Raw genomic sequence first — 24,675 nt, 5'->3', positions numbered from 1 at the left:
GTAGTAATAATAATAATAATAGTAGTAGTAATGATAGTAGTAGTAGTAGTAGTAGTAGTAGTATAGTAGTAGTAGTAGTAGTAGTAGTAATGGTAGTAGCAGTAATAATAAAAATAGTAGTAATAATCGTAGTAGTTGTAGTCGTAGTGTAGTCTTTGTCGTCGTTATCATTATATTATTATTGTAACCACAGTCTGCCCAAAAGAAAATGGATACCAAAGGATTTCTATATTTAGAACCATTTCCTGATATTTATTTGAATAAATTACATTGACTTATCACATTTGAATCTTTACATCAAGCATACAGTCTGATAAAACCAGTGCAAGAACTGAACAAAACTCAAACATAAACAGAACAACCCAAAGACGACCATGTGCAGCACAGAGACCCCTCCTTTCACATTGTATCTGGATAATACACTGTCTATATATACATCTAATATGTGAATACTCATATGTAACACTTACAAAAATAAGATACATTACGGTAGATGCGCGACTCTACACACAAGGTGAAAACAAAACCACAGAAAAGCTGTACAGTCCTCATTGAGGGCAAAGATACACAAAAAATGTTTAAAAAAATGAGAAAAAAAAAGGAAGGAATTGTACCGCTTCATAAAAAACATAACCTTTGACCTTACTGATATTATTATTACCTCTGCTTCGAGTTGTGCTTCCAGCGAAAACTATGCGTAATGGATGTCCTACCAGCCGTCGTTATTGTTGTTAGTAGTAGACTGAGCTTATTTCACCCCATTGTTAGAGGTTTTCTGCATATATACCGTAAGAAGTAACACTATGCAATCCCATACAAACAGCCAGACCCCAAAACACTCAACATTGTCACGTGACGCTGAAGCTTTAGACTTGCAATGTCATTTTTTAGCAGTAAATAATGCACAGAGATCAAACAGAGGCTGCCATTGCTGCCGTCATGCGGTCCTCGGAAAGCTGCGGAAAATGTGTAATGAGAAACAACGAAAACGGTCAACTCCTACCTCACTTTAATCTGCTATAATGTCATTTTAAAGCTGCACTGTGTAACTTTTTGGTTATAGGGGTCCGTCACCTGCTTGTTTTTATGGATATGTTTGTCACTGCACCACCTGAAATGTTCCATAGTGTGACATTAAACAGCTGTACTTTACATTTACTCAACTACAGGTGGTTTTATAGCTCAAAAATACCTAGAAAAACAAGCATTCTGGTTCAGAGCACAGATCTGACCTGTAACTTGGTCCGGTTTGGGTTTCATGAAGATAGAAAGGTTTAATACCATATTGTGAAACATTCCAGACAAAGCAATAACACTGGTCAGATTTTTTATACAGCGCTTTTCCACCTTCACGGTGCTTTACATCAAGGAACCACTCACCCAGTCACGCACCAGTGTACACACACTGCAAAAAAGCCTGGCCACAATTTAAGATATAAACACTTAAATCTATCAGAAAATGACTTAAAAGTAGTGAAATTATCTGTCAATGCAACAAGATAATTTTACTTGACAGGTTATCTTAAAATAAACTACCTCTAGACTAGAATTAGGCAGTCTCTAGTCTAGTAAGTAGATACCATATTTTTGGGACTATAAGTCACACTTTTTTCATGGTTTAGGTGGTCCTGTGACTTAAAATTTTAGACTCACAGCCACGAGAGGGCGCTCTAGCCTTGTGTATCAGTTTTCTGCATATGTCTCCTGCAGAAAAAGCCGCTGTCCTACTGCAATTAATGAAATATGCAGCAGAAAAAGGCAATCGAGCAGCAGAAAGAAAGTTTGGAGTGAGCGAGAAACTTGAGGAAACTTGAGAAACCATGCAACTTTCCTGGAAGTCACTGGATGGATCGAAAAGCCTGGACTTCAGTGACAACCAAAGTTGCGTGGTGTTGCTCAGAAGAATTGAATGGATTTTGTGATTTGGAGTGAGATGGAGAGTTTGGTAAACTTGTTCCGTTCTGTTGTTTATGTTATAGTTTATCTGAAGAACTGTTCATATGTGACATTAACAGTCTGTTGTTCTCTCTTCTATTGTTTTTACTATAACTTGCATTTTGAGATGAAATGTCGGTTCCTGGTCTCTGATTTTATTAAATAAATTTCCCCTTAAAAGTGCTACTTATAGACTGGTGAGACTAATATTTGTTTTTTGCTTCTTCATTACACATTTTTTTGGCTGGTGTGACTTATAGTCATAAAAATACGGTAATAAATTTGAAAAAAAATAATCTGATGTAAATTTTAAAATATTGGCCAGACCAGAGGAATTTACAGTGCAGACACTGGAGGCGGGGTTAAATGTTTTGCCCAAGAACACAACCACAGCATTGATCTGTGGGAGCTGGAATCGCACCAAGAACATGGAGAAAAGTCCCGCACACCGTCTTACTTGCAAATTGATTAAGAGTCTCTTAATCTCAGGGAATAAATCTAAACAATCTCACATTTTGCAAGTAAGACGGTGTGCAGGACTTTGGGCTACTCTGTCTCCTCCGTCGCACCCGTCTCTAGTAACTGATGTGCGAAGTTCTCATTCTTTTATATAGCTGGAATCGCACCGCCAACCTGTGGGCCAGTGGATCTGACCGCTCAACCAGCGATGTTTACGTCGAGAGCGGGACAACACCTCCATGGAGAAAAGCATTTCACGCACCTTCCACCAGAAAAGTTACACAATGCACCTTTAAATCATGAATGGTCAGCTATTTCATTTTGAAACATCTGCGTCTCAGGACCATATGGCCGCAGCAATGGCCCTCGATATATTATCCCACACGATACTTCTCACGAGTGCAGATTTCAACACGTAACAGGTGAACAGCAGCTTCTTACAAAAAATAAATAGTGTAAGATTAAATTGCATCGTTAATTTGTAAAACTTTTCCACTCTTGTTCCCGTCAGTTGCCATTTCAGGCTACATCTAAATTCTTAATAACAGCTAAGCTACAAAATGCTAACCAGGCTAAGGGGGGGATCGCGGCATTTAGCGCCAAAAATTCCTATTATTATCACAGACAGATACTTTTAAAATTGCTTAATCTTGCACCATTACTTAATAAAACTTTAAATTTGCTGCAAACCACTTCACGAATCACTGGCTCAGATATGTAATACAATATTTTTAGAGTACACCCCTGTCAATAGCTCGTAAGATTGCAGGTTTTTCGCTTGACATCGCGGATTTTTGCAAGTAACTTTGGTATTTACAAGTATATCTGTGGTGGAAATCAAAGGAGTGAAGTCTGCCATTAAGTGAAATTATGAAAACGAAATCTCATGCCGTTGGAAAAACACATGGACTGGCTTGTGCGAGCTAGTGAGAGAAGTTCGCTAAAAGGTTTTCCACAAAGTACAGTGCGTTTGATAAACTCATGTAACCCAGACAGAAGCGTATGGAGACTATAGAAGACCTGTAGATCATGGGGTTAAGCAACAACAACAAATTTTCATCGTCGAAAAAAGATTTACAGCTCAATTGCTTTTTGTTTTTAATTGTCTCTGTTTTCTCGTCTGACTTCGCTGCGGGCGGGGTTGAGCCTCCTTCTAAAGAGAGGAGTGACGGGAGTTTAAAAGGAATGTTACGTAAAGAAGGTGAGACAGGAGAGAGGAGATGCGCAGAGCGGCGATCTTTAGTTGGGAAGAGGAACCAGCACATCCACGTAGTTGTTGGGGAAGAAGCCGGAGTTGCCGTGCAGCATTCCTTCTAGCCAGTTTTCGTCGATCTTGTTGGTCAGCGTGATGATGTCGCCCTCTTTGAACCCTAGCTCCCCCTCGTTCTCCGGGTCGAAGTCGTACAGCGCGCGACAGCAAGGTTGGTCCATCGGGACTGCACAAAAAGTGATGATTTTTTTAAAAACATTTTGAACAAAGAAAAGCGGGGTGGTGCTATTGAAGTGAGCATGCAGAGTGAGATCACAGTTAAGAATCCGTGTATCATTCGTTCATTCGTTTTTCAATATAAAACCAAAAATAAGAAAACGAAAAAACAACCGTTTTCTTCGTTATTTGTCTCCAAAACCAAAATGAAAAACGAATAACGATTCGTTTTTTCAGTTTTCGATTTTGTGTTTAAATGAAGAATGGAAAAAACGGATAACGGCCGTTTCCCGTTTACGTGACTTCCGTGACTGCGATGCCGAACTTTTGCACCGCGTACGGACTGAATCAGGACGGATCCAGGTCCGAGACCAGACCGAGACCAGAGCGGGACTGAGACTGGGACCAGACCGGGACCAGAGCGGGACCAGGGCGGACTCCGAGCTTTGACTCCGAGCCTCCACAGGGTCCGAGCCTCAGCTTCGAGCTCCGGCCCTGCCGTGGGCTCTGAGCCTCCGGTCTGGTCCCGGTCTGGTCCTGGTCTTGTCTCGGTCTCGGTCTCAGGCCCGCTCTGGTCCCGGTCTGGTCCTAGTCTCAGTAGCGCTTTGGTCCCGGTCTGGTCCCGGACCTGGTCCATTTGAACCAAAAGCTCTTAGTTCGATTCATTTTCATTGGTGTGAAAGCGTCAGTCAGAGGCTTTGCACCACCTCGGAACCAGCCGCGGTTCTTGAGCGCGGAGGACCAGAGCAGCTCTGTCCCGGTCTCAGTCCCGCTCTGGTCTCGGTCTGGTCTCGGACCTGGATCAGTCCCGGTTCAGTCCGTACCCGGTGCAAAAGTCCGGCATCGCAGTCACGGAAGTCACATAAACGGGAAACGGCCGTTATCCGTTTTTTCCATTCGTCATTTAAACACAAAATCGAAAACTGAAAAAACGAATCGTTATCCGTTTTTTCATTTTGGTTTTGGAGACAAATAGCGAAGAAAACTGTTGTTTTTTCGTTTTCTTATTTTTGGTTTTATATTGAAAAACGAATGAACGAATGATACACGGATTGTTAAGCTTAGAGGAAGCTCACCTGGTGACCGCGCTACAAGGGAGGGGACGAGCGCAACAGGTACAAAAAGAGAGACAAAAAATATCATTGAGCAAAAGCAGGATTAAATAAACGGCGATACAAGACGGAAAAAAGGAAGACAAAACTGTTAGGTAGAAACGTTTCAACCCAGTCTCAAAAACTTTAGTAAAAATAAAGTCTGTATCTACAATAGTTATAGTACAATAGAGCTTTTTCACAATGGCCAAAAGTGTCACGATGTAGGGTAAATATCACTTATGTTAACAGTTTTCTATGGCAAAAAATCTGTGGAAATGTCCACCAGCTTCATAAATCTGCCCCATCACCAAATCTTCACCCAACAAGGTCAAAAAAGGAGGAACATGAAGAATTTATCCACAACTATCAAGGTAAGAAATACGAAAACGTAAAGACGAACAACGATGACACATTAGTGAACTACTCCATCCATCCATTTTCTTCCGCTTATCCGGGGTTCGGGTCACGGGGGCAGCAGTCTAAGCAGGGACTCCCAGACTTCCTTCACCCCAGACACGTCCTCCAGCTCCTCCGGGGGAACCCCGAGGCGTTCCCAGGCCAGCCGAGAGACATTGTCCCTCCAGCATGTCCTGGGTCTTCCAAGGCCTCCTTCAGGTGGGACATGCCCAGAACACCTCCTGAGGGAGACGCCCAGGAGGCATCCGGAACAGATGCCCGAGCCACCTCAGCTGGCTCCTCTCGACGTGGAGGAGCAGCGGCTCTACTCCAAGCTCCTCCTGTGTGACTGAGCTCCTCACCCTATCTCTAAGGGAGCGCCCAGCCACCCTGCGGAGGAAACTCATTTCAAGCGCTTGTATCCGTGATCTCGTCCTTTCGGTCACTACCCAGAGCTCATGACCATAGGTGAGAATAGGAACGAAGACTGACCGGTAAATCGAGAGCTTCGCCTTTCGGCTCAGCTCCCTCTTCACCACAACGGTCCGATACAGCGACCGCATCACTGCAGATGCTGCACCGATCCGCCTGTCAATCTCATGCTCCGTCCTCCCCTCATTCGTGAACAAGACCCCGAGATACTTGAACTCCTCCACTTGAGGCAAGCATCTCTGGACATGGAGACTAGTGAACTACTAGTCCTATTTAAAACTCAATTTCATGATGTAAATATTGGCATAGACAATGGGATTTGTGCCGTTTAAATGCTAGACATGTAATCTGTGACCATCTGTAGCATTAGAACTGCACAAATCTCTCTGTCTTTGCCAATATCTACATCATGAAATTGATTTTAATTGTAGAATTAGCCTGAATTAACAAGTTACTTAAGTTTTATTCATAATGTTAGTTTTGCTCAGGAGTAGTTCACTAATGTGTCATCGTTGTTCGCCTTTACTTTTTCATCTTTTTTACCTTGATAGTTGTGGATAAATTCTTCATGTTTATCCTTTGTCGACCTTTTAGGATGAAGATTTGGTGATGAAAAATAAGCAAGACATTTCCACAGATATTTTGCCATAGAAAAGCATCAACGTAAGTGACATTTACCCTGCATCGTGACACTTCTGGCCTTTGTGAAAAAGGTCTATATTCCTCTGGGTGAACTGGTGGTCTCTTGTATGGCAGGTAGGATTCACTTTAGTGCATCCTTACAAACTCCAATACAAACCAGTTCACTTGTCACCATAGACTGTATGATAGAAGTGGAGTGAGGGGGGGTGACGTCACCCACAGCGTTTGGTTGCAACTAAACGAAGCTCATCGAGGCTAGCAGATATAGTGGCCCAACCAGGGGCCATAGTTGGAAATCCAAGCATGAAACCAAAGAGCCAATCAGGCTGTTGAAGGTAACATCCCTTCCCTTATCTTAGAAAAAAAAGCTGTCAATCAACCTGTTGCCAAAGCTTGACCTTGAGGAAAGCAGGCACTGGATTTGTTGGTATTAATGTTCATATCTTAATTTTGAGAAAATAGCAGAATAAAAAGCCCAGGATCACGAGAGTGGGTTAAAACCAAGATTTTGACAAAGTCCAAATGACGATCTTGACAACAGGAGTTACAAAAAAAATGAACTGGAGCTGGAAATACTCCCATGCTCACTTCCCATTAGTCCATTTCTATATACAGTCTATGCCTCTCACTGATTTGGTGACACACAAAAGTCTGTCCTTGTGGAGTCTACCAAGCAGGTCAGAGAGGGTACAGGGCACAGAGGGCACAGTGTAATTACTGGGTTTCAGATGATGAGATTCGATTTGCCAATGATAATCAACACAGATGAGGGAGCAGCTAAAATGAATATAGTTAACTTGCAGATTTTTGTTGTTATATATGTTTTGCTCTTTAGTTGTTGTAACTAAAATAACTTAATTTATCTTTTATATATTTCATGGCAAAGGTAAATCTGGCTCTTGCCCCATTTGACAGTTCGACATCATCACAGTCTAGGACCCGAAAACCATCAATTGATACTTTGCGGTGATATCACACTGTGGGTGTTTTTCGTGTATGTCTATGGGGAAATGTTCAGCAATTGCCATGGAGACACGATGCAGACTTTAGCAGACACTGTCAAAAACGTTTTAAGATAAAAAAAAAAAAGCCAGCTTGTGTAATTTTATTTGCAAGGAACTTGTTTAACAGCCCAAATCAGCTCTACTCTTGTAGTTCCAAGGTCAGTGTACTATTCGTTCTTTTCAATTTCAAAAATTAAAAAAAAAAAAAAAAAAAAAAAAAATTATTATAATAAAAATAATTTAATATTAATTTAAAGTTTATTTTGACACCTGTGCCATCTTTTTGCTACGAGATGTGTGAAGAGTCAGTCGTCCAGGTAGAATCTAACAAGACACAGGTGTCAAAATAACACTTACCAATCTTATTTCTAAAATTTTCTCAAAATTAAACTCTGAGTCAAGTCATTTATATTTTATACCACATTTAAAGGGATGATTCAGAGTTATTTCATCTTAGGATCCTTTGCACTATGACCTCTACATTACATCTGTATTCAATTGCTGCTAGATAATTTTGGGTGTGATTACCAAATTGGGGAAAATCTGGGATATTTGGGATAAAATCTGACGCATATTGATGATAAAGGAAATGTGGGTCCTAATTTTGAAAAACAAAACTTAAAAATGAGGGAACACAGGGCAGTGGGAACATGGGCACGCTCCCGTTTTTAAAGTGCTCTAAAAATAAAGTTGAGTTGAGTCGAGTAAAACAAACATCAGATTGAAGTCTAACAACGCTTCAGACAGAGCAGAGCCTACAGTTAGCATGACACCCACAGGGAATATTGTTGACATCAGCCGCAAACTATCAACACTTCATAACAGTAACACACGGTGAGTATCCAATCCATTATTTTGTACTGCACTGTGATCTCAAAGACTGGGTTGAAAACACATCGCAAACAGAACTGCAAAGTCAGACACTTCCACCACAGTTTATTAAGAGAAGTAAAAAGAGTGATGGAGACGTGGTCCTGTGTCACTTTAGCTCACCTGGGGATCTTGCTGCAAAGGGGAGAGGAGAAACACACATTAGTCATTTGGGCACAGTCTCAGCACTTCTGTTAGGGGACTGATGGCAAACAAAACCACATCATGATGAACGGAAATAGGGTGAAAAATGAAATGAGGGTTCGGTGGAGAAAAGTCGATGTTAGACAAATAAGAATGCAGCAAAACAGAAACAGCAAATGCTTCTGCTGTCATCTGTGTGTCATCATTTCCTCCACAGACAGCGACTGCATTTTGCTTTTTCTGTTAGGGAGAAATGACCAGCCCAGACCAAAGACTGTGTAAATAAATGGACACACTAGTTCAACATGCCTCTATTTAGACGTGCTGGTTTTCCAACACTTTTTAGTATCTCTATTTCGTCAAGTCGTATGTGTGTTTTGAGCTGTGAAAGTGTCGTCTCATTGAGCTGGTGCGATGAACTTGGTTATTTATTATTTATTGGTTATTTATTTAAGCTATATTGCAGGGGTCCCCAACCCCCTGGCCGCAGACCGGTATTGGGCCGTGGGTCGTTTGGTACTGGGCCGCGAAAACACGAACCCCCTTTCCATACGCCGCATGGACAGAGTCTTCTCATGTACTCCACGTGGGCCGCGCCTCTGAACCACAACTAAAACCAGGACTAAACTAGGACTAAAATCAGGACTAAAACCAGGTCTAAACTAAGTCTAAACCAGGTCTAAAATCAGGACTAACCCAGGTCTAACACCAGGACTAAACCAAGACTAAACCAGGATTAAAACCAGGACTAAACCAGGTCTAAAACCAGGACAAAACCAAGACTAAATCAGGACTAAAATCAGGACTAAAACCAGGACTAAAACCAGGACTAAACCAGGACTAAACCAGGTCTAAAACCAGGACAAAACCAGGATTTAACCAGGACTAAACCATGTTGCGTGGACTGCGCCTCCTCCCATACACTGTGCACACCGTGAAAATATTGTCCTGAAAAGAGCCCCGAAAAAAGCAAGTGCCGAAGTCCTGTCCAAATGGCCTGCCTGTCAACTTGAGCTACCTAGCGCTACTGCGCATGACCTCCAAGCACTGTTTCAGCCGGCGATTTGAGCTACCCAAGGAAAAGGTTTTGTATGTAGTGAATACATTATTTGGGAGAAGATATAGGCCTGTCAAGATTTGTCACCTGTACCCACATTCATATGAGTAAATACTGGTAATTCAGTGGGAACATTATTTAATGGCTAAACTGTCCTGTCGATATGTGCTACCTTTAGTCAGAGCCCAATTTGATAGCATAATACAACTGTCCAAATGAACTACCAACGCAGATTCATATAAATGAGTTGAAATTTGACATAACTAAGGTGTAAAGTTTGATCACCGTGTGCAAGCAGCATCAAACTCGCGTCTCTAATCCAAAAAAATATGTTGTAAAACTGGGGAGGTTCGGCTTTATTAGATCTATATGACAGGGCAGCGTGAATCGACAGACATCACTGTTGATTTAGGCTGGTAGCTCATTTTGACAAAACACCGAACCCTCCAACAAAAAAGTTACACAAAGCCCCTTTTAAATGTAAACCCTACATGATCTTGGTGATTTTATTTCACAATTTTGTCCGTAAATAAAGCCCTAATATGGAACTTGGGTCCTTTGTGAGCTTCATTTGACTGAAATCAAACACAATGGTTGACGTCACACTCCCTTAGTCCATTTCTTTATACAGTCTATGGTCCAAACACATGAGATGCAGCGGGAAAATGGCGATGAAGAGAAGATTTGAAATGTTTCCGGATTCACTTAGCCTCACCTGGGGACCTTGCTGTAAAGACCAAAGAACATGGGGATGGGGGAGAGAGTAGGAGAGGTCAGTTAAAGTCATGAATGATTGATTATTCATGGAGCGAATGTTGAAATGGAGAAACAGGGACAGACGGACAAATATGACCCATCTCACCTGGAGACCGCGCACCTGCAAAACCAACAGGTAGAGGACAGGAGAGAGTGAAGAGGGACGCTTGTTAGTTTGGGCTTCCTGACATTGACATTAACATTCTTCATCAACAAAATAAATTCTCAAATTCTTAACAGGGACAACAGGGTAAGATTTTCATTTAAAATTTCATAAACATAACCCCAGATAAATCATGAATAAATCATGAATGGACCAAGTGCAACTATTTTCCTTAATTACACACTCATCACAATTTTATTACCAACAACCCCAAATCTGGTCACCCAATTTTAAATACAAGAACACTGGGAATGATGCCAGGTTATTTTGGTGTCTAAATGGAAAAGCAGAATGAGCCCCACATGAGTCTCTCATTTGGATTGCCTGTTTCAGTCCTAAAATCCAGTTGGTTTAAAACTAAAATGCCTCTTTCTGATCAGATTCCTCTTTACTCAAACACCAGCACATGCTCCAATCATGTATCAGTGGGAATTCTGGAGGTTCTGAGCTTTTTAGGAATGGGTATTATTTGAGAATTTACTTGCAAACAAATACAAAATACAAAAATAACAATTCCAAAGATTTTAGGAGAGTTTTTTTTTTTTAAAGAAAATGATCTCACCTGGAGAGCGAGCACCACCGATTCCTCCGTTGTGGTTCTCACTAATGACGAGGTCCAGAGAAGTGCGAGGTTTGGGGGTAAACTCTTTACGGGGTTTATTAGAAGTGTCTCTTATCCTGCAGAGACAGAGACAGACAAACACTGTAGGTCACGTGATCACGAGGGCATATGTGAATGTAAGTCTGTGAGTGTGTGTGTGTGTGAGGTTAGAAGAGGTTATTAAAGTTTACCGTTCATCCATCTTGCTCTGCAGCTGTTGGAGAATCTCAGCTGCACGACTGTGGTACTGCACCTGAGCGTGGACCAGAGCTGCCAGCTGACTCACCTGCTCTATCTGCACACAGAGCAAAAGGCTGTGGGTTCAACTCCCAGAGGGAACAACTACAATCTATTTGGCAAGACAAGGTAAGTTTAGCAACTGGTCTAGCACAACTTGTACACAAAGTAATTCAAAGTGCTTTACAGACTAATAAAGACATTAAAATCACAATACAGACAGATCAAAACATAAATAATCATCAGAATAATAATCTTTCAGTCATATGCAGCTAAACAGAACAGTTTTGAGTCTGGATTTAAACATAGTCAGAGCAGAGGCCCGTGTCACATGTTCATGGCTGTTCCAGGCATAGGCGGAGTTTGCGGAGGTCAGGGGGGGTTAGTGGTGCCCCCCCTAGTGGCTGAAAATTTATAGACAAAATATTTACATTTTTAAAATGTATTAATATTTTAAATATGTCAATAAAACTAAAAGATTGTATGAAATAAATATGAATCCTAGGCTGACAAGGATTGAACAAGGACTGAACCAGGACTGAACCAAGACTAAAACAGGACTGAACAAAGACTGAACCAGGACTAATCTTGGACTTGAGAGAGAGAGAGAGGGAGAATCCTGAGCCCGTGGAGCAGGGTGTCCACAAAGCATGATCGGGCGATGGCTGCTCTTAGCCCCATGGGGCGCGAAGCTCTGCGCCGGTCCTTTCTACCACAGTGCCCTTCCCGACACTCAGTCCTGGTTCAGTCCTGGTGCAGTCCTGGTGCAGTCCTGGTGCAGACCTGGTGCAGACCTGGTGCAGACCTGGTTCAGACCTGGTTCAGACCTGGTTCAGTTCTGACAGCGTACCTCTGCGTACCACCCCCTTACACCCCTGATCATGTGAATATGCTGTAGTTTGGTTTTATGTGAGGCTTATGAACAGTCCTGTTTTATGTGTAACAGCATTATACTGTAACTATTTTGTGTAATGTCACAGAATAGTTATAATGCACAGCGGTGTGGACAGTAAAGTGCACATGACAATACACACTTTAAATCTTGAATCTAGTGCGTATGTTAAAATGTTTGCACTTCTAGCGCAAAAGTCAAACTCCACCTATGGTTCCAGGTTTTAGCTGCATAAAACTGAAACGCTGATGCTCCATGTTCAGTCCTGACTCTGGGCACCAGCAGGAGGTCAGTCCCTGAGGTCCTCAGACTGCAGATGTTTCACATGGCACTAACGTGTCGCAGATAAAGGGGTAGAGTGTAGTCTGAACATAACTGACTGGTGTATATTTCTGTTTCAAATGTATTAGTAAGATGAAATGGATTAGAGCAGATTTTTTACAGTCTGCAGAGGTCCAAAGTTATTGCACACATTCCTAATGCATTTCCAGCATCCAAATTAAATTGTTCACAGCATAGTTTCTACAGTAAGAGTGCTCCCCAATATTGAAAGGATAGTCATGTTAACAAATTTTGAAGTGTGATATATTGCTGAAGTTTTGTTCTTTGTTAATATATTGGCAATGTGTGAGCTACTGAGTCCAGATCATTTCCCTTGTGGATCAATAAAGTTTTATTGGCTGCTCTACTTACATCACTCTCCAGGAGGTTGAACATGCTCTGCTCAGCGATCTCCTTGGAGTCGTCGAACTTCTCCAGAGCAGCTTTGATCTCGTCCTCCGTCACTTTACCCTGACGCTTCTTCTTATAATCGAAATCCAGGCGACGGCCCTCCATCTTCTTCAGGTGGTGCTATAAGAGGAGCGGAGATAATTATGTTCATGTGACATTTGCTTTGAAATGTCAGCTCGTATTAGGATCACATGACTGAGCGCTGCGGTAATCCGTACCTGGATTTCTTTGAGGTCCTTTTCGTGGAGGATCTGCATTGGGTCGATGAAGTTCTGCTTCACCTCCATGTCCAGGGCGTCCTTTACCTCGGCCAGCTCACGCATGGCCTCCCCGGCGTCGATCAGCGCCTGGCCTGGAACCAACAAGCACCCACAATGTTGTTAAAGTGGAACTAAACCAAACTATTAAACTGTGTATATGCATTTGAATAGCTTTGCCTACTGTTCCTAGTGCTTTTTGGTTTGCAATTTAGCACAAACTAGGTACATCTGCAGCTTTCTGGTATAAAACATAAAAATTAGTTTGTCCTGGCTCCAGTGGCTATTTTACTGCCTTAATGACGTCCAGATGTTGCAGAATACAAACATCTGGCTGCAGAGGCGTAGTTTGAAATATTACACCTCACTCTGACTGCACCTGCTCCAGCTGTGAATCCAGTGTAGGACTGATGTTGCGATGCGAGTGCCCAGTACCTGAACGACTTAGGCTATGTTCAGGAAGTGACCCAAATCTGATTTTTTCATCCCTATGTGACCTTTATCTGATCTTTTAATGAACGACACAGATCAAATTTTTTCACATGCGACCCAGGCCTCTTGGATATGTGCTCCTAAAACCGATAGATATCTGATCTTTTGACATGCGACTTCAGTCTGAACGGCCAGGTCGCATTCATCCCACCTACAGATCATCGACAAGCAACAATCCTCACTATTCTGCGCTGAAGTAGATGGAAACTGGAAGAAAGCCACAACAATGCAAGAGAATTTTCAGGCTCTGAAGGCTCGGAGTCTCATCAGTGAAGCGAAAGTGAGCTTAGCAAATTAATTAATATTTGGGGGATAGTTGTATTCAGGCCTCAAAACGCCATGGCCATAAACCTTGTCCTTCTCCTTCTCAATCTTCTCCTTAAAACAAATAATCTGTACATGTTCTGGCTTTGGTACGACAGCAACTTTAAAATCTCCAGGTGCTCATGTTTAGGCTATTTCTGTAAACACTGAGCGGGCGTTTTAAGTTCACATTGGAGATCACACACAAGTCGCATTTAACTGAAAATGCGAATGATCTTGCAAAAATTCGAACTGAGCATTAAACCCTGCAGTCTGAACTAGAGTCCTGCACTCCACCTGACGCAAAACAATGCAGCGCAAGATACATTTTGAAAGCTCATTGCGGGTGCGGGCGTGTGGAATGATAAATTGCAGTCCCGTAAACTAAATATGAGTGTAAATTAAAATATAATGATGGATGTATGCCTATCATACATCATTTGTGCTGGATATTTTATTTGGTGTTAATAAAAACACTTTAAACAACCTAAATTTGCGTATGTGGTCTAATCTCGCGCACATTTTAGACAGTTCCTTTCCGCTTCTCCGTGTTTGATAGAGCTTAAGTAAGTCAACGTCCCCACCTTGTGGGATTTGCGGGCAGGAGCAGAAATGAAAACTACGATTCTCTGCGGTGACCAGTCGGGACTGGGACTGAGAATTCTGTCCTGCGCTGACCTCTAGTCTGAACGTAGCCTTAGAGATTACACAGATATAACACCACATGGTAATATACAAAAAAGTACTATGATTTAATGTTAAAAATAAAAGTGTCTCTAAAGCAGGCATGTCCAAACTATGGCCCATGGGCCAAATTTGGCCCTCAGACAAATTTTTCTTGGCCCTAAGGCTTCCAGGAGAATTGGCCCAAATTACCTTGCATCAATGAAAAATTTACTTTGATAAAGCCAGTATTTAATATTTTGTGTGTGGTTTAAAGGATCTTAGCTTAAATAAAGACTGATGGCTCATTCTAAAGTGTTAAACCTGCACATATTTCAATTATTCACTGTATTAAGCACCAGTCTATGGCCCTTGATCGGCCCTCTGCTTCGTCTGTGTTTAGATATGTGGCCCTTGATGAAAAAAGTTTGGACACTCCTGCTCTAAAGAGTGTTTTCTGTTTTCACTGTGGTATCAGAATCAGTAGCATTGAGTGCACACAGTGAGTCTTTTCTTTAGTATTGAAATGTTAGTATTCTGACACTAATAGTAAATCATGCTGTATTAAAAATCTATTCAATCTTTATTGATGTTTTGTTCATAATTTGTTGTGTGGACGACTCACCGAAGCTGGACTCGTCTCCCAGCTCTCGTCCAAACTTCTGCATGGACTCTCCCAGGATGGCCTCTGTCTGCGTGTAGCCTGGGCCCTTCTCCTGACCGCGCATACGAGACATGGAGTTCATCATGCTCATCTTGGCTCTGGTGGCTGTCAGGGTCACAGGTCATTTCATTTAATATTAATATATCGTATGTGGCCTTTATTTGAAATCTTTAGAAAATGATTTATTTATCACATGGTATTGTTACCTGGATTGGGCTGCAGATACTCTGTAGTCTTAGTCATGATGTCCAACACTGCCCGAGATGTAACATCCACTCTCTGTTCAGGACAATGCAGAAAAACACAAAGGCTTTAGAAAAAAGAGAAGAAAGAAGGTGTAAAGGCACAGAATGTGGTAATAACTAAAGGACACAATTGCAGTCATTTCAGTTTTCTGAAGTCAGACTGGAACCACCTACTGCAGACTTGTTTTTTTTGTTTTTTTTTACCTCCGTCTACTTTTAAAAACTCAAACCAAACTCAGTATTTTACAGAATAAGTGCACATCCTTTTAACACTTTTATATCCTAAATCTGCAAATGTTTCACTGTGTATTTGTGCCGTTTTATGCTGCCTCTTGGACACGTCGTTACTGCAAATGAAAAGGTCTTCTCAATTGAGTTACCTCCAATCCAATCCAACTTTATTTGTGTAGCACGTTTTATAAACAAAACAGTTTCCAAAGTGCTTGTAAAAACAAAATGCAAAACATTTCACCTTAAAAAGTCACCAGAATTATGGTCCAAACAAAAAGAACTAGTAGAATCAATAGATAAAATAATAATAATAAAATCAGTAAATAAAGGCAGTACTAAAAATAAATAAACAAATAAATAAAACAATAAATAAAAATAAAAAAAACTATAAAAAAATTATTAGAAAAAATTATAATAAATAAAAAAATACATAAAATTATAATAACTGAATGAATAAATACATGAATAAATTAAATAAATTAAAAAAATAAAACTATAAAAAATAATTAGAAAAAATATAATAAATAAAAAATACATAAAAATTATAATAAATTAATAAATAAATGGATGAATAAATAAATAAATGACATAGAGGACCGGTATCATGTAGTATTAAAAGCCACAGAATAAAACTGGGTCTTAAGACGAGACTTAAAACACTCGTCAAAGCAGAGCGTTCCAGAGTTTGGGTTCGGCCTTAAAAACCTCCCTGGTCTTAGACCCCACGAGCTGGAGCTGGCCCTCAGACCTCAAAGCACATATGGGGGTGTAAATCTGGATGAGGTCAAAGCTTTAAAAACAAATCTTACAATACCTGGTAAAATACTGAATAAATGAATAAACTAAGAATAAAAGGAAGTGACAGAGTAAATGTTTGGACACACGTTTCATCATTTCTTATGTCCATGATTATTCACACTGTAGATTCTCACTGAAGCCATCAAAACTATCAATAGACACAGATGGAATGTAGCTCAAAATAACTCAAAATGTGTCTAGGATTTTTAAAAACAGAGACGCTTTTCTTTAATCCCTGGTTTGCACTTTTGTAATTCCCTAAACCTGACATGAAAACACAGCATTAACACTTTTTTTTTGCTCCATAATTCGATAAATCTTGCTTCATATTTGATGTATTCAAAATGTAGAATGTGGTAAACATAAATAAAAAAAACAAAACATTGAATGAGAAGGTGTGTCCAAACGTTTGACTGGTATATTTAGTGTATTTCTTGGTAATGTCCAGTGTGAAATGAGCTCAGATGTGTACCATAATAGTCCACGTGATAGAACCAGATAACACACACACATACACACATACACACCACAGCCTGACATGTGTTATTGCCCAGAGAGTGAAAGAGCACAGTATGTTGTTCTGAGCGGACGAAGCACGAGCCATGTGACCGGGTAAAATCAGCTATCAGAGGCGTCACGAATGTGTGAGAAGAAACATGCAATTTTATATTTTCCTGTGTTTTTCTTTCATTACCTTTGTCGATTTTACAGCGGTTCTCATCCTATTCTTGTCTCGAATCCTCCCTAAGATTTGTCTCACACAGCTACATGGACACTACGCAGTTTAATCACTACTGTAAGTATATTGTCAATTATACTATTACATTTTAACTAATATACAACATATTTAGATCATCATGTAAACTTTTATTGTACTGAAAACAACGTATTAACATGTTTTTGCTCTCCGTGCTAAATCACTCCCCCTCCAGAGAACTATGACAATATGGTCTGCATGCATTTCGCTAACGAAACTACTGCAGATCACATCAGGTTTGTGAAGTTTTTGTGTGAGGTATATATCATGCTTTTGTATTTATGGAGCAATATTTATTGTTGTTTAGAAGCACGGGTGACATAGAAGCCAAGGGCATAAGTTTGCATAGGGAGGGGACATTTCACAACAAATACTTGGCATAGATAAAATAGTCCCTACCAATATTTGCCATTTTATGATAATAAACAAAAATATAAAAACAAACTCAACAGTATTAATTTAACACGTTTTAGTACACATTTTGTTTTTCAGACGTTCTGAGATGTATTCAGTGATATGACGACAGGGTTACTCCTGCTGCTGTTTCTTTGGCTGTAACAGAGTGATGTCATTAGTGGAGCCAGGAGCCTAAACTGTGGAAGCGGCAGGACAGGGCCGCACCTGAAGATGGCGACTTGAGCAGGCGTGAGTGAAGACGTTGCACCAAACTTTGAAAAACTTTTCAAAAGGAACTTAATTGGCTTCATCTTCAATTAAACTTGTCTTATAATGAATCATCAAGAAAAAAGAGGTGGTAAGCTGATAATGTCACCACCAAGCTGAGACCAAACCTACGCCCTTGTGAAAAAGTTATATTCACTGAAAACAACGTATTAACATGTTTATGCTCTCCGTGCTAAATCACTCCCCCTCTAGGGAACTATGACAGTACAATCCTCATGCATTTCACTAATGAAACTACTGCACATCACATCAGGTTTGTCAACTTGTGTAGAGTTTTATATCATGCTTTTGTATATTTATGGAGCAATATTTATTGTCGTTGGGGAGCACGGGTGACATAGAAGCTTTGACCATGATCAGTTAAAATGGACAAATTGAACCTGGTTTTAACTTGTGTACACTACCGTACCAAAAGTTTTACAACACCCTAATTTTTCCAGTTATTTATTGCAATCAAGTCCCTGCAAGTTCAATGAAGAGCAGAGGTTAAAAAAAGATAAACGATAAACAAAACACAAGTCCAAGCTCTGCCAAACCTACCTCAGGAAAAAAGAACAAGATGGTAAAACTTGAAAACATGGAGTGTCCAGCACAGTGTCCAGACTTAAACCCCATCGAGCTGGTTTGGGATGAACTGGACAGAAGAGTGAAAGCCAAACAACCTACAAGTGCCACACATTTATGGAAACTTCTGCAACCGACTTGGGAAGAACTTTCTGAAGAATATTTGATTTCTATTGTAAAACGAACGAGCCACGAGTGTGTTCAGCTGTTACATCTACCAAAGGTGGACACTTTCATGAATCAAAAGTTTAGAATATGTTTTGGTCTATAAATTGATTCCATGATTTATTTTTCAACTCAGATTTCTTATTGCAATGACACAATAAACTGTAAAAAACTGGAAAAAGCGTGGTGTTCTAAAACTTTTGCATATAATAATAATAATGACTGAACATAAAAACACATTTATACATTATATCTTCATAGTATTTCTTACCTTTTCCATTTCAGTGAAGTCCACATCGAGTTTCGTTCCTTCAGCGCCACCCACTTTCTCACTCACTTTCTGCAAAGACAAACAGAAAAACAAGTATAAATGTATGCACTGTAATGCAAATCACAATGTTCCTGATAGAAACTGTATACAAGACCAGCGGCTCTTAAAGTTTCCACAGCACGATTTCACATGAGAAAACATTTTGCTCACTTTGTCAGCAGATTTAAACCTGCTCAAAACTGAACTACGCCAGGTTTATTACTGACATAACTAGTTTAAAATAAGCATCAAGGCTAAATAACAACATCTATGACATCTTTGTTCAAGAGCAATTTAAAGAAGACCTATTGTGTTTGTGTCTGCTGTATAGTTATAATCTACGACACCCCTGGATCATTATGTTTGCACATCCGCGAGAAGCAGATTTTAGTTTTTTCATTTGTACCAAAATGTCCTGCACATATCACTGATCAAGTAAATAAAACTGGAGAACAAAGTACAGAGCGTTGTGTACCGGAGAAAGTGAAAATAAGGACTGATCTGCAACGTGGAGTCTTGAAAATGAGCGATTAAAGATTGTTCAAACATGCACGAATCACGAATGCACAAATTATTGCCCAGTGTTTTCGGTTTCATTGTGTTCTGAGTAGTGGTGTTGTCAAGACCGCACTAATCGAGACCAAAACCAGTCCGAGACGACAGGGTCCTGAGACTGAGACAAGACCAAGACTTTTAAAGGCAGAGGCCGAGACAAGACCAAGACTTTTAAAGGCCAAGACTGAGAAAAGACCATGACCTTTAAAGCCCGAGACCGAGACAAGACCAAGACTTTTAAAGGCCGAAACCAAGACAAGACCAAGACTTTTAAAGGCCGAGGCCAAGACAAGACCAAGACTTTTAAAGCCCGAAACCGAGACAAGACCAAGACTTTTAAAGCCCGAAACCGAGACAAGACCAAGACTTTTAAAGCCCAAAACCGAGACAAGACCAAGACTTTTAAAGCCCAAGACCGAGACAAGACCAAGACTTTTAAAGGCTGAGACCGAGACAAGACCAAGACTTTTAATGGCTGAGACCAAAACAAGACCAAGACTTTTAAAGTCCGAGACTGAGACAAGACCTCTGAGAGTTGAGACCAAGACAAGACCAAGATTACGGCCCATCGAGACCAAATCGAGACTATATTTATATGTATTTTACAGTTATTTTGGCACACACATATCAATATTTTTATAAATCTATCTAATTTTTTTTGTGTGTGAAATGTTCGTTTAAGCCATCCACAGTTTGAGAACAACTTCTTTAAGAGAACTTCCACTGGCACTTTACAGAAAACTGAAGAAAGTGGGTTGAAATTTTGAACCTGTTTTTTTCAAGTTCCTAGCTCTGGGGTGGGCAAACCTTTTGACTCATGGGCCACAAAGGGTTTTAAATTTGACAAAAGGGCCAGACCAGGAGCAGATGGATGGAGTTTTTTGGTAATCCATCTCATAATTCTTTCAAGTCCCACGGTATTTACTGTTATTGAAATTACTTTTAAAGGGACAGTCCGGAATTTTGGACATAGGACCTCATTTCCTAGTGAAAATTCCAGGTTGTCCCTGTAAAACACTGAAAATTATTATTATCATTAAAGTTTGGCAGGCCGGATTAAAAAGATTTAAGGGCCGCATATGGCTCTCGGGCCGTAGTTTACCCACCCCTGTGCTAATAATGGAGTTAGACCTCGAGTCCGTGACAAGACCGAATCCAAGCGCCTTCAAGACCAAGACAAGGTCGGGTCCAAGCACCTTCAAGACCGAGACAAGACCGAGTCCAACCGCCTTCAAGGCCGAGACAAGACCGAGTCCAAGCACCTTCAAGACCGAGACAAGACCGAGTCCAACCGCCTTCAAGACCGAGACAAAGACCGAGTCCAACCGCCTTCAAGACCGAGACAAGACCGAGTCCAACCGCCTTCAAGACCGAGACAAGACCGAGTCCAAGCACCTTCAAGACCGAGACAAGACCGAGTCCAACTGCCTTCAAGACCGAGACAAGACCGAGTCCAAGCACCTTCAAGACCGAGTCCAACCGCCTTCAAGACCGAGTCCAACCGCCTTCAAGACCGAGACAAGACCGAGTCCAACTGCCTTCAAGACCGAGACAAGACCGAGTCCAAGCACCTTCAAGACCGAGTCCAACCGCCTTCAAGACCGAGTCCAACCGCCTTCAAGACCGAGACAAGACCTAGTCCAAGCACCTTCAAGACCGAAACAAGACCGAGTCTAAGCAACCTTCAAGACCGAGACAAGACCGAGTCCAAGCGCCTTCAAGACCGAGACAAGACAGAGTCCAAGCAACCTTCAAGACCGAGACAAGTCTGAATCCAAGCAACCTTCAAGACCGAGACAAGACCGAGTCCAAGCGCCTTCAAGACCAAGACAAGACCGAGTCCAAGCGCCTTCAAGACCGAGACAAGACCGAGTCCAACCGCCTTCAAGACCGAGACAAGACCGAGTCCAACTGCCTTCAAGACCGAGACAAGACCGAGTCCAAGCGCCTTCAAGACCGAGTCCAAGCAACCTTCAAGACCGAGACAAGACCTAGTCCAAGCATCTTCAAGACCGAAACAAGACCGAGTCTAAGCAACCTTCAAGACCGAGACAAGACAGAGTCCAAGCAACCTTCAAGACCGAGACAAGACCGAATCCAAGCAACCTTCAAGACCGAGACAAGACCGAGTCCAAGCGCCTTCAAGACCAAGACAAGACCGAGTCCAAGCGAATTCAAGACCAAGACAAGACTGAGTTCAAACGCGGTTGAGTCCAAGATCAGACCAAGACCGTAAAAAAACAGTCTCAAGACCCGTTTCGAGTACTACAAAACTAGTCCTGAATGTGGAGAGGTTTTTTTGTCTATTTTATAAGCTTTAAACCCACACATACAGTACGCCTCAGATGAAAGAAGCTACTTTCTAATGAATAAACCATGTGAACTAAATGCAAATATATGCGACGTATCGAGATAAATCCTCGGGCTCCCAGCAGAGGACAGATGTTATTACTGTCTGTATTGACTGGAGACGAACTTGCCCTGGTCACAGTCTCTCTCCCGCTCTCTCTGCCTGATTTACTGGACATGCTGCTTGGCTTTTTAATTATTCATACACACAGAGAGTGATTCAGGCTCCAGTGACATACAGAGCTCACGTATGGAAAGGTCAGACACACTTCAGCTTGTGCTCTGTCTTACTGTAACAAAACAACTGTTGTGAAACGCTCTTAAATCTTAATTCTTTCTATTCTGACTGTAATAATTCACACTCTTGTCAAGACATTTAAAAAGGAAAACATGGCATTTCTACAGCTCTTATATAAATACTCACATACCAAGACTATTTAAGTATAATTTAGTTTAAAAGTCTTCTAAATTATTTGGTACGGTTTTGGTTTAAAGACTTGAAATGAATTGAAGCACAAAGCAGATGACTTGGACTTGACTTGGACTTATTAGCCAGTGACTCGAGTGACTTGAGACTCGACTTGGACTTGCCTGTCTTTAAAAAAAAAAAATTGTATTAAGGATATAGAAGAATACAACATTTAACCAACGTTTAACAAAATACAATAATCAACATTTAACAAATTACAAAAATCAATATAAAACAACACAAAACACAAAAACATACAGCATCAAATACAAAACAACAAAAAAAGCCTGCCCCATTTCCCCCTGATCACACAAATTTAGTTAAATAAAACAAAAGTAATGTCGTAGTGCAACATAAACACAAAACACACTGCTAGGCCCCCTCCTTACATTGATATATTTTGGCCAATTTATAATTGAAATTCCTTTTCTCTCTCTTTCTTCCTTTTTTTTCCCCCTCTCCCATTTTTAAATAAACATTTTTTGTCCCTGTAGTTAAACTAATATTATTTTCTCATCATCTTTTACTATTTATTACAAATTCAAAGCTTAATTTTAAAGGTATTGCTCTCTTTTTTTTTTTTTTTTTTTGGACTTTCTTGTCTTTGACTTGGGACTCGACTCAGACTTGAGGTCAAAGATTTAAGACTTGAGATTTGCAAAACAACGACTTGGGAGAGTTTTAAGTCTCGTCTTAAAACCCACTTTTATTCTCTGGCTTTTAAGAGTTGTGTGGTCCTCTGAGTCTTTTATTTATTTTATTTTACTTATTTATTGCTATTTTATGATTGTTATGGTTTTTGCTTTTATTTAGATTTTACCGGTTTTATTGTTTTAGGACTGGCATGACCAAATACATTTTTTATTGTCTCCATTTTGGATTTGAACAAAAAAAAAAAATAAATAAATAAAATGAAAAAAAAAAAAAAACACTTGCAGAGATTAAAACTAAAGGTGCAACAAGACAATCTTCTATCAAAATAAGTGCAGTCAGAGCGATCAAAACACAGTTCTATTTCAATAAACTCTGCAGCCCTGATCTCTGCTCGGTCTTAATATAATACAGTATTTCTGACTCTACCCTGCAGTACCATGATGAGCCTGGAGGGGGCAGCGTTTTGACACAATAAGGTCAGACAGGAGCCCAAGGCAGAGGAGGAGGAGGGTGTTTTTTTAGGCAATGTCACAACGGTTTAAGAATTCTCCCGGGCTGCACGTCTCTGCGGGGTACTTCAGAAATATCACAGTACATGTAAGTGTGGAGTAAAGTACATGAGTGACAGGCAGAGGCAGAGTCAGACCCGTCTTAAGACAGTTTTGTGCAGCGTAAGAGGAGCTCAGGATTTCTTCCCCGTGAGTCATAAACCAGCCGAGTCGTTCCTGATCCCACTTCTAAAGATTCATATTCTGACAGCGACGCAAAGCACGGACAGTACAGTAGCAAGTAGCAGCCTAGTTGTAGTAGTGGTGGTCCTATAGAATAGTAGTACTTGTAGTAATTGTTCCTAGACTTTAATGGAGCTCAGATGAATGACAGGCCAGTGTGACCTTTACATATGCAGTATAAAAGTCCATCATTACACAATTACTTGAGTCGTCCATGTCATTACCTCCACCTGTACTGCACTCTACTGCACTCTACTCCAACACTACCACAGCTCCGCCTCCCCTGGGGCCTGTCGCCATGGAAACGGGGACCTGCTCCTCAGAGCACGTGCGACTTCCTGTCCTCTCAGTACTCTGGTCAGGCTCCCTCCCTCTCTCCCCGTATCCCTCTCTCCCTCCCTCTATACCTCCTCGTCTCTCTCCCCGTATCCCTCTCTCCCTCCCTCTATACCTCCTCATCTCTCTCCCCGTATCCCTCTCTCCCTCCCTCTATACCTCCTCATCTCTCTCCCCGTACCCCTCTCTCCCTCCCTCTTATACCTCCCCCCCTATCCTCGTCTCTCTCCCCGTTATCCCTCTCTCCCTCCCTCTATAACCTCCTCGTCTCTCTCCCCGTATCCCTCTCTCCCTCCCTCTATACCTCCTCGTCTCTCTCCCCGTATCCCCTCTCTCCCTCCCTCTATACCTCCTCGTCTCTCCCCCTCTATACCTCCTCGTCTCTCTCCCCGTATCCCTCTCTCCCTCCCTCTATACCTCCTCGTCTCTCTCCCCGTATCCCTCTCTCCCTCCCTCTATACCTCCTCATCTCTCTCCCCCTCTATACCTCCTCGTCTCTCTCCCCGTATCCCTCTTTCCCTCCCTCTATACCTCCTCATCTCTCTCTCCCCGTATCCCTCTCTCTCTCCCTCTATACCTCCTCGTCTCTCTCCCCGTATCCCTCTCTC

At 41.2% G+C, this 24,675-nt stretch overlaps 1 protein-coding gene across 8 annotated transcripts in view; it reads right to left on the bottom strand.

Annotated features, from left to right (window-relative positions):
• Window positions 1-223: 223 nt before the first annotated feature.
• Window positions 224-24,675, bottom strand: part of sh3gl2a (SH3 domain containing GRB2 like 2a, endophilin A1) — a 110,066-nt gene continuing 85,614 nt past the window's right edge. The window contains exons 2-12 of one of the 8 annotated variants that reach the window (XM_020917762.2): window positions 18,935-19,003; window positions 15,426-15,498; window positions 15,181-15,324; window positions 13,059-13,192; window positions 12,802-12,960; window positions 11,171-11,274; window positions 10,941-11,056; window positions 10,322-10,336; window positions 10,175-10,186; window positions 8,382-8,393; window positions 224-3,830 (exon numbers count right to left, since the gene is read on the bottom strand). In XM_020917762.2, the coding sequence (XP_020773421.1) occupies window positions 3,634-3,830; window positions 8,382-8,393; window positions 10,175-10,186; window positions 10,322-10,336; window positions 10,941-11,056; window positions 11,171-11,274; window positions 12,802-12,960; window positions 13,059-13,192; window positions 15,181-15,324; window positions 15,426-15,498; window positions 18,935-19,003 (1,035 nt within the window). In that variant the 3' untranslated portion in view covers window positions 224-3,633. Of the gene's footprint in view, window positions 3,831-8,381; window positions 8,394-10,174; window positions 10,187-10,321; window positions 10,337-10,940; window positions 11,057-11,170; window positions 11,275-12,801; window positions 12,961-13,058; window positions 13,193-15,180; window positions 15,325-15,425; window positions 15,499-18,474; window positions 18,898-18,934; window positions 19,004-24,675 lie in introns of those variants that run through there. The other 7 variants (XM_055158210.1, XM_055158205.1, XM_055158206.1 and 4 more) reach the window with 7 other exon arrangements.

Source organism: Boleophthalmus pectinirostris, unplaced genomic scaffold, assembly GCF_026225935.1.
Source record: "Boleophthalmus pectinirostris isolate CB_2022bp ecotype Guang Dong unplaced genomic scaffold, ASM2622593v1 HiC_scaffold_22, whole genome shotgun sequence".
Classification (NCBI taxonomy): Eukaryota; Metazoa; Chordata; class Actinopteri; order Gobiiformes; family Gobiidae; genus Boleophthalmus; species Boleophthalmus pectinirostris.
The sequence above is the reverse complement of the archived record's forward strand: the minus strand, read 5'-3'. Positions and strand labels throughout refer to the sequence as shown.